This window comes from Tursiops truncatus, chromosome 11, assembly GCF_011762595.2.
Source record: "Tursiops truncatus isolate mTurTru1 chromosome 11, mTurTru1.mat.Y, whole genome shotgun sequence".
In the NCBI taxonomy this organism is placed as follows: Eukaryota; Metazoa; Chordata; class Mammalia; order Artiodactyla; family Delphinidae; genus Tursiops; species Tursiops truncatus.
The window spans coordinates 64,156,472-64,166,112 of NC_047044.1; the positions used below are offsets into that span (position 1 = coordinate 64,156,472).

Consider the following 9,641-nt stretch of genomic DNA (forward strand, 5'->3'; position numbering starts at 1 on the left):
ACAGGAGGGGAGGCTGCAGGGAGGAGGAATTTGTGCTCAGGGGTAAAGGTTCAAGGAGCTAAGCTGGCCTTCAGAGCCGCGGGTGTGGGTGTGGGTGTGTGGCTGGGGGCCGACACAGGGTACCAGCCGCTGGGTCTCCCTGAGCAACAGAAGGCCTGGGGCAGAGCGGCCAGTCTCCTGGGAGACCTTGGACTGGCTCTGAGGACACCTGATGGGCCTGCCCTCCCCGAGATCTCCTAGAATACGAGTCTCCCGTGGGTCGGGGTGGCAGGCCCACCTGTGACAGCCTCTCCAGGCTGGGATTTTAGTGCTGACAAAGCTGCATCTCCGAGAACCGAGCTCTCAGGAGTCCACGGGGCTCAGAAGGGACCCGCGCCCAGAAGCCCACAGCCCTCCCCCGGGGCGACCGGGCCTCACCGTCTCCCTCCTTCCTCCCCAGGGTCCTACTGGTGTGACTGGTCCTAAAGGAGCCCGAGGCGCTCAAGGCCCCCCGGTGAGTGAGGCCCCCATTCCCACCGTCACTGGGCCAAGTGGAGGGCACTGCAGGGGCAGCGGCTTCTCTCGCACCCACCCCCCCCCCCCCCCGAGAGAGGGCGCCCCTACAGCGCTGACTGCCCCACTGCATCCTCCCCCTGCAGGGGCTGGAGGCTGAGAAGCTGCAGCTGCCCGAGGCGGTGGCCAGACCTGGGGGCCCTTTCTCCCTCTCTAGCTCTCCCCTTGCTGCCGTGCGCCCCTGGCTCCTTTCCAAACCAGCCTATGAGACCCCCGCCCCCCAAATTTGATTCTTGGGCCTCCTGAGGGTCTGAGGTCCTCAGGGTCCTCCTCTCATCACATAGGGAGCCACCGGATTCCCCGGAGCTGCAGGCCGCGTCGGACCCCCAGGTTCCAATGTAAGTGCTGCCCCCGGCTGTTTCCTCCCTAACTCCAGGCATGGGAGGCACAGGCAGGGGTCGAAGAGTCTGGCCCAGTCCCCCACACGTCTTTGTGCCCATCCCCACTCCTGGGAACAGTAGTTAACTGACCACAGGGACCTGCTCTCCTTGCAGACAGCTGGGAGCAGGGCGGGGGGCCCTCTTGCTGGCCATGGGCTTCTGGCTCCGTGGGCAGGACAGGGCTGGTACAGTTGCTTTCGTCGTGGACGCACACTTCTTGAGCACACTGTGCTTTGTAAGGATGTCTGCATCTTGCTCCTGGGGAAAGTCCCCCAGCTCACCAACACTGCCAAGCGCAGAGGGAGCGGGCGCAGAGGCTTAGCGGCCAGGGGTGAGGCTGGAGCTGTTCCTTGAGGACCGGTGGTGGGACTGAGGCCACAGGGAAGGAGGCAGGAGGGAGTCCAGGTCGATCAGAAAAAGGAAAGTGTGCAGAGGCTGGAGAAGCCAGGCTGGCTTGAAGCCAGAGCTCACGGGGGAGAGAAGATGGAAGAGGTAGCCCGGGGTGGGGGTCAAGCTGCCCTTACGGTGGAGGAAGCCCCCAGAGGGTCACCGTGGCTTTGGCAGCCTGGAAGGATGGTGAAGGGTGAGATGAGTTCTCACGTCCCGCATTTGCTCCTTCTAGGGCAACCCTGGACCCCCTGGCCCACCTGGTCCTTCTGGAAAAGATGGTCCCAAAGGTGCTCGAGGAGACAGCGGCCCCCCTGGCCGAGCTGGTGACCCTGGCCTCCAAGGTCCTTCTGGACCCCCTGGCGAGAAGGGAGAGCCTGGAGATGACGGTCCTTCTGTAAGTCCCACCCCAGGCTGGGGAGCCCAGGGCCAAGGTCCCTGGAGCAGAAGTGTGAAGGGCACGTGGGCTCACAGAGCCCAGAGTGGGGGGAGCACGACTGTGGGACTGCCGGGGGTGGGGCGGGCGCTGCAGAGAGAAGTGTCCTGACCCCTGCAGTGGGCAGCTGCCACCTCACGGAGGGGCGGGGGGCGGCTCCGTGTCACTTCTCAAGTTCTCACCTCCCTCCTCTCCTCCCTTAGGGTCCCGACGGTCCTCCAGGTCCCCAGGGTCTGGCCGGTCAGAGGGGCATCGTCGGTCTGCCGGGGCAGCGTGGTGAGCGAGGATTCCCCGGCCTGCCCGGCCCATCGGTGAGTGGGGACGCCCCTTCCTCCGGGCGAGCTGGGCCCCGCCTGGCTCAGGTGGACGCTCTTCACCTGGTGCTCTCGGTGGCCTGGCCACCCCGAGGCTGCCACCGCTCCGCACCGTCTGAACTGACCCGCGGTCAGCGCCCTCCCCAGAAGGGCTCCGAGGGGCCTCGGAGCGCGCACTCATCCTCCTTGTCGCTGTCCCCCAGGGTGAGCCTGGCAAGCAGGGAGCTCCTGGAGCATCTGGAGACCGAGGTCCCCCTGGCCCCGTGGGTCCTCCTGGCCTGACTGGACCTGCGGGTGAACCTGGACGCGAGGTGTGCAGTGGGATCCGCTGTGGGGTAGCCCGTTCTAGGGAGAGGGGAGCCCTGGAGAAGGGGGTGACAGATGGGCCGAGCCCAAGCGCCCAGATGTGATGGGAGGGTGGTGATGGGAGAGAGAGGGCACGGAGACTAAGAGCTGGGCCCACGGCGGGGAGGCAGGAGGAAGCTGGCTGAGGAAGCTTTGGCTGGAGGGAGGGCACAAACCTGGGCTCCTGAGGGAGGACGGGAAGCAGAGGCGGGGACGGTGGGCAGCTCTGATGGCGTGTTTCCCTTTGCGCAGGGAAGCCCTGGTGCTGACGGCCCCCCTGGCAGAGACGGTGCAGCTGGAGTCAAGGTGGGTATCGGGGTCTCACTCAAGGTGAGTACGGTGGGGCGGGGAGGACATCCCATTGGCCTGGCAGGGCTGGGGTCAGAATCACGTCTCTCCTTGCCTCTTCTGGAACGTTCCTCTCTGAGCCGGAGACCTCTCTCCTGACAGGGTGATCGTGGTGAGACCGGTCCCTTGGGTGCCCCCGGAGCCCCAGGGCCCCCTGGCTCTCCTGGCCCCGCCGGCCCAGTCGGCAAGCAGGGAGACCGAGGAGAAGCTGTGAGTATCTTCGAGTCAGTAAAAGCCACGGTGGAGGAGGGTGGCTGCATGGGTAGGGAGCGTTCCACCACCCGCCCTCCCCCACCGCAGGCCCTGGGCGCGTCCCTGTCCTGACTGTGCTCTGACGCTGCCCCCACTCTCCCCACAGGGTGCACAAGGCCCCATGGGACCCTCAGGACCAGCTGGAGCCCGGGGAATGCCAGTGAGTATCTGAGCGTCCTGTGCTGGGTCCCCGACAGGCAGGTTCAGGGGGCAGCAGGGACCTGGGGCCCCTTGGCGCGGGTGAGGCTGGCCTGAGCTGACCAAACCTGTGTCTTTGTGTCTTGTTCCCAGGGCCCTCAAGGCCCCCGAGGTGACAAAGGAGAAACGGGAGAGGCTGGCGAGAGGGGACTGAAAGGACACCGTGGCTTCACTGGTCTGCAGGGTCTGCCCGGCCCCCCTGTGAGTGCCGCAGGCTGTGCTCGGTTCCCCAAGGCGTCCCCCTTCACGGAGCCCACTGGCGTTTCCCATGCTGCTAAGGCGGCTGGGGATCGTCCTGAGAAATGTGCAGGGCCTCCTCAGGGTTGCAGGGAGAAGCACATGGAAGGGGCACAGGGCGGGACGTGTATGCGCTCCCCCAACTCCCAGTATATATACGTATTCAAGAAGGCCTCCTGACGTGGAAGATGGGGCCCTGTCCGTGCTGACCTCTGACCTTTGCCTCTTCCTGCTGCACAGGGTCCCGCTGGAGACCAAGGGACTTCTGGTCCTGCCGGCCCTTCTGGCCCCAGAGTAAGTGAGACGGAGTGAACCCTTCCTCCGGGGTGGGACCAGGGTGCTGGTCAGGTGTCTGGTGAGGAGGGAGATGTGGCTGCTTCTGGGGAAGCCTCGGGCTCAGGCGCCTCACTCAGCAGCAGAGGTGGGACTGGCTTGGTGACACTGTGGCCAGAGAAGTACCTGAGGCCATAGGACGACCACGAGCGCAGCTCTCGGCTGTCAGACAGACTCCCTGGGAATAGGATTTTACAAAGGGGATTGTAGGGAGTGAGAGAGCCGTGAAGCCGTCCTGCCGGTTCTTGGCCACACGGAGAGCAGCGTGGGGTTCCATGACTGAGAAATGGGAAGACTTGGGAAGAGAGCAGCTATGAGCCTCACCAGCCCCGGCTTCTCCTGGACCTTCCCTTTGTCGATGGCTCTCTTCTCACTGTCTTTCTCCCTCCCGGCCTGCAGGGTCCTCCTGGCCCCGTCGGTCCCTCTGGCAAAGATGGCGCTAATGGAATCCCCGGCCCCATTGGCCCTCCTGGACCCCGTGGACGTTCAGGCGAAACCGGCCCTGCTGTGAGTGTCCTTCCTGCCGTCTGGGGTGCTCCCGGCACCGGGAGGCTTGAGCTCTCGGATGCGAAGGGCTTCTTTCGGGGCATCAGCCTGCAGCTAATGTGACAGCATCCTTTATCCTGGGAGCTCCCTGGAAGTTCAGAGTCCATGAGACATAGAAGAGAGGGGCCAATGAAAAAACAGGGAGCATTCTATGGTTTTCTTGGTCTTGGCCTGCTCCGCGCGCGCGCACGCACACAGACACACAGACACACACACACATACACACACACACACACACACACACACACACACACACACAACCTCATGGGACTGGGAAGAAGACATCCTAGTACATTCTAGCAGGCGGGGATGGACACAGGAGGGGCGTCTCCCTGTAATTCCTGGCTGATTTCTCTGTTTCCTGCTGCAGGGTCCTCCTGGAAATCCTGGACCCCCTGGCCCTCCAGGTCCCCCTGGCCCTGGCATTGACATGTCAGCCTTTGCTGGCCTAGGCCAGAGAGAGAAGGGCCCCGACCCCATGCAGTACATGCGGGCCGATGAGGCAGCCGGCAACCTGAGACAGCACGACGCCGAGGTGGATGCCACGCTCAAGTCCCTCAACAACCAGATCGAGAGCATCCGCAGCCCCGAGGGATCCCGCAAGAACCCCGCCCGCACCTGCCGGGACCTGAAACTCTGCCACCCCGAGTGGAAGAGCGGTGAGCCCGGAGGGCAGGATCCCCGCCCCCGCTGGGCACGGCCCCCTTCAGAAGGAGGGGCAGAGTTGGGCCTGGAAGGTTCTGGCACTGGTGGTGGCTCCCCCATTTCACAGCAGAGAAACTGCAGCCCTGGTCCCGTCCGGTCATGGCCACATGGTGGAAGTGACTTCAGGGTAGAGTTCCATCCACCGGGCAGGCCCTGCTCCTGTGCCTTTGCCTGCCCCCCTGTTTAGCCCTGGACCTTCCCATCCGGGTCTCCTCACCCGGATCCCTCCCTCTCCCCTCCCTTTGGCCGCACGTGGCCCTCACACCCTGCTCTTCTGCCCCTGGTGTCCCCATAGGCCTTTCTGTCACCCCAGGCAGGCCTGGCCCTCTCGGGAGCGTGTGTCTGTGCCTGTCTGAGCCCCGATGGGGTGTTGCCTCTCCGCTGCAGGAGATTACTGGATCGACCCGAACCAGGGCTGCACCCTGGACGCCATGAAGGTTTTCTGCAACATGGACACTGGCGAGACCTGCGTCTACCCCAGCCCGGCCAGCGTTCCCAAGAAGAACTGGTGGAACAGCAAGAGCAAGGACAAGAAACACATCTGGTTTGGAGAAACCATCAACGGTGGCTTCCACGTGAGTCCCCGCGTGCTCTAGGCCAGGGACGGCGCATCAGAATCCCCCTCTGCTTTCTCCCCGGCAGTCTTTAGCGCCTTGCTCACATTCTCACTGGATGGGGGCTGGGGGAGAGTTCAGGGGAAGAAGGAAAGAGGAGGAGGGGGATGTTTTCCCACTTCGAGGTGGAGGAAGAGTCCTCGGAGGCTTGCTCCACTCCCCGGAAGCAAACGTGTCTTCCCAGTGACCCCTCCCCAGCCCCCTTCAGCTCCTGCAAACCCCGCTCGGAGGGCCCTGTCCCGCCCGGGCCTCACGCCACTGCTGTCTGCCCCTCCCAGTTCAGCTATGGAGATGACAACCTGGCTGCCAACACCGCCAACGTCCAGATGACCTTCCTGCGCCTGCTGTCCACCGAGGGCTCCCAGAACATCACCTACCACTGCAAGAACAGCATTGCCTACCTGGACGAGGCCGCTGGCAACCTCAAGAAGGCCCTGCTCATCCAGGGCTCCAACGACGTGGAGATCCGGGCCGAGGGCAACAGCAGGTTCACGTATACGGTTCTGAAGGATGGCTGCACGGTGAGTCAGGCCGGCTGGGCCGCCAGAGAGATGAGCCGCCTGGGGCCCCGGGCGACAGCAGGCAGAGGGCTGGTCCACAGCAGGCATCGTGGCCCTAAAGGGGCACGAGCGCTGACGGGCTACGTGGGGATGCCACGCAGAGCGACAGGTGAGGGAGAGGGGCGTGTTGTTCTGTCCCCTCCCCTCCCTTGGCTCAGCGTGTCCGGTGACTTGGAGGAACACTCATGCGACGTGTGTGGGCCTCTGCCCTCGCAGGCTGGGTCACTGTGGACAGTGGGGAGGAGAAGGGCAGGGGGAGGAGGCCCTGCTGCTGAGGACTGGCGTCGAGGCGGAGGCCAGTCCAAGAGAGGTCTAGGCCCCCCGCGTGTGTTCGGTTTTGGGGTCCAGGGCAGCTGGCACCGGATCGTAAGGCATCCGCCGACTCTCCTCTCTTTCTCCCCTAGAAACACACCGGTAAGTGGGGCAAGACTATGATTGAGTACCGGTCGCAGAAGACCTCACGTCTCCCCATCATTGACATTGCACCCATGGACATAGGCGGGCCCGAGCAGGAATTCGGTGTGGACATAGGGCCTGTCTGCTTCTTGTAAAAACCCGAACCCAGAAACAACACAATCCATTGCAAACCCAAAGGACCCAAGTACTTTCCAATCCCAGTCACTCTAGGACTCTGCACTGAATGGCTGACCTGACCTGACGTCCATTCATCCCACCCTCTCACAGTTTGGACTTTTCTCCCTTCTCTAAGAGACCTGAACTGGGCAGACTGCAAAATAAAATCTCGGTGTTCTATTTATTTATTGTCTTCCTGTAAGACCTTTGGGTCAAGGCAGAGGCAGGAAACTAACTGGTGTGAGTTAAACGCCCCCTGAGTGACTGCCCCCCAGCCCAGGCAAGAGAACCCCCCCTTCGGGTGCCGGGCGCAGGAACTGTGTGTGTCCCACACAATGGTGCTATTCTGTGTCAAACACCTCTGTATTTTTTAAAATGTCAATTGATATTAAAAACAAAAAAATTATTGGAAAGTACATATTGGCTTGTGCTTTGTGATTTATTTGTCATTAGTCCTGGAGTCTGTGGGCAGGACAGAATCCTCTTTCGTAAACTTTGGCACCAAGTGGAACCCAGGGGTGAACTAGGAACAGAGACTGAGGTTTGGGAAGGGAGGCACACGAGAGGGGGCGGCCTTGTTCCTGAGCATAAGCCCAGACACACCTCCAGGCGTATTAGTGCAAGAGAAAAGATGCTCTCTGAACTCCGACGGGGAGGTGGGGCCTGTGTCGTGCCACTCGGGAGAGACCAGAGACGCCCCGAGGGGGGGGGGGGGTGCACGGTGCCGGGGGGGAGGGCAGGGGAGGGAATCCACAGAGGCCCAGTGCACCAGTCAATCTATTTATCTGTATCTTTCCCTCAGACTTCAGTTCAAGCAGAAGTGTTAGTGCTGAACGCTCGCCCCACCCCTTATTCCTTTTTCCCGGCCCCCGTTCCTCACTTGCTGGGCTGGCACCTAAAGCTTCCATGGGTGTCTTCTCAACACACGGAGGGACAGCCGGTCCCTTCTTGCCTTCCAAAGACTCGTGTTATGTGGGGCAAAAATGAGGAGGTGCTCACCTTTTCCACTAGAGGGGGCTAGTTCCTGACAAACTAAAAGAGTGAATCGCAAACATAAGAACACACAATTAGAAGAGCTATCTCATAATTTTAAATAAACAACCCTTCCATATACCAAGAGAGCTAGTGGGGGCAAGGGGGAGAGGTCTGCGGACGCTTATGGAAGCCTCTCAGACCACATACGGAGCTGAATAGTGGAGTCTCGTTCCAACCTGTCAGCCACACTCAGCGCCTATCCTGCTCCCTAGCTCACTTCACTGCCCACAGTGGTGTCAGAGCGACTTATTCCAAAGCAGCTCAACAGATCGTGAGCATCAGCTCAGTCCCTGGTAAGAGGAGTCCCATCTGCATCAGCATATAAAGCTGATCCCTCGTAGCCCACCCATTTCCCGGGTACCCAGTCAAACCTAGAAATAATAGCAACTGCTGCACTGGTAACTGATGAATGAACCAGAAGGGAAGAGAAGCAGCGGGACAGAAAGCCCTGCATCTGTGGTCAGATCAAAACGCACCACCCTGGGTGACAGTACTGCACTACAGTAGCCCCTTTGTCCCGACCTGGGCCAGAGGCTCACCACTAATTCCCATGATCCCTGATGCCCCAGGAAAGGCGGAAGGTCTCTCTCGAGGCACAATAACCTCTCAGATAACATTCTGACCCCGGCGGGACTGAGTGGACAGACCTGGCTTACTAGCTATAGGCCTCAGTCAGGCTACTGTTCCTTTCTTGAGCTTCCTCGTCTCTACGAAAGTGTCCTGCCTCCAAGGGCTTTTGCTTTTTGACTGAGTGGAACCCAGGAGTCTGACTCCAGTGAAGACTTGCTCAGGACCCTGGATCCTGGGTAAATCACAGACCAACTTCCGAAATAGTTTCCCCTTCTAAACAAGAGAAGAAACACAGAATGCACAGAATGAATCTCGAGGTGATGAAGAAGCTTACTTATAAAGGCAAAGAATAAGGATTATTTTGCCCAGAGAAATACTTAGGACCCCTTAGACTCATGTAGAACTTTTACAAACAGGCTGATTCTTTTTTTTTTTTTTAATGTGGACCATTTTTAAAGTCTTTATTGAATTTGTTACAAAATTGCTTCTGTTTCGTTTTGGTTTTTTGGCCCTGAGGCATGTGGGATCTTAGCTCCCTGACCAGGGATCGAACCCGTACCCCTTGCATTGGAAGGCGAAGTCTCAACCACTGGACCACCAGGGAAGTCCCCAGCCTGATTCTTTTAATAGTTTCACATCTGGGGCTAGAATCCCTAGAAGGACAGGTGACCCAGAGGTCTCAGGGATCCTGCTTTGGGGTAACTAGTGTTGCAGAACAGACGGTGGAAGTACATTGTGGCATATATGGGATCCAGTGAGTATCAGAGGCTTATCATGGCATATGAAACATCTACCTATGACTCTGGACAAAAACGTATAGAAAATGCAATCCTTAGCATATAGCAGGTGCTCAATAAATACTTTTTTGGAACGAGTAAATGAATAAATGGAGATTTCAACCAGGGGACATGGTGTAAGTACTTTGAGAGTTAAGAAAGAGGTCACGGCAGAGGCCAACCCAGAAGCTACAGAGAAAGATGTCTGGTGAAGCTTCATCTCCAAGAAACACATTCCTGCACTCCAGTCAAGATGGTGGAGTAGAAGGATGTGGAACTCACCTCCTCCCACAAATACATAAAAAAATACAAATGGAAAAATGCTCACAGAATACCTACCCATCACTGGCAGGAGACCTCAAACACCTGAAAGGACAAGAAGGATCTCCACGTAACTGGGCAGGATGAAAGAAAGAAAAAAAAAAAAAAAGAGCAAGTGGGATAGGACCTGCTCCCCTGGGAAGGAACTGAAGGAGTGGC

At 59.4% G+C, this 9,641-nt stretch overlaps 1 protein-coding gene across 1 annotated transcript in view; it reads left to right on the forward strand.

Annotated features, from left to right (window-relative positions):
* Window positions 1-7,190, forward strand: part of COL2A1 (collagen type II alpha 1 chain) — a 30,934-nt gene extending 23,744 nt beyond the window's left edge. The window contains exons 40-54 of the mRNA XM_073788764.1: window positions 440-493; window positions 837-890; window positions 1,555-1,716; window positions 1,959-2,066; window positions 2,273-2,380; window positions 2,667-2,720; window positions 2,865-2,972; window positions 3,121-3,174; window positions 3,306-3,413; window positions 3,690-3,743; window positions 4,182-4,289; window positions 4,699-4,987; window positions 5,421-5,608; window positions 5,926-6,168; window positions 6,612-7,190. Coding sequence (XP_073644865.1) covers window positions 440-493; window positions 837-890; window positions 1,555-1,716; window positions 1,959-2,066; window positions 2,273-2,380; window positions 2,667-2,720; window positions 2,865-2,972; window positions 3,121-3,174; window positions 3,306-3,413; window positions 3,690-3,743; window positions 4,182-4,289; window positions 4,699-4,987; window positions 5,421-5,608; window positions 5,926-6,168; window positions 6,612-6,758 — 1,839 coding nt within the window. The 3' untranslated portion in view covers window positions 6,759-7,190. The remainder of the gene's footprint in view (window positions 1-439; window positions 494-836; window positions 891-1,554; window positions 1,717-1,958; window positions 2,067-2,272; window positions 2,381-2,666; window positions 2,721-2,864; window positions 2,973-3,120; window positions 3,175-3,305; window positions 3,414-3,689; window positions 3,744-4,181; window positions 4,290-4,698; window positions 4,988-5,420; window positions 5,609-5,925; window positions 6,169-6,611) is intronic.
* Window positions 7,191-9,641: the final 2,451 nt, after the last annotated feature.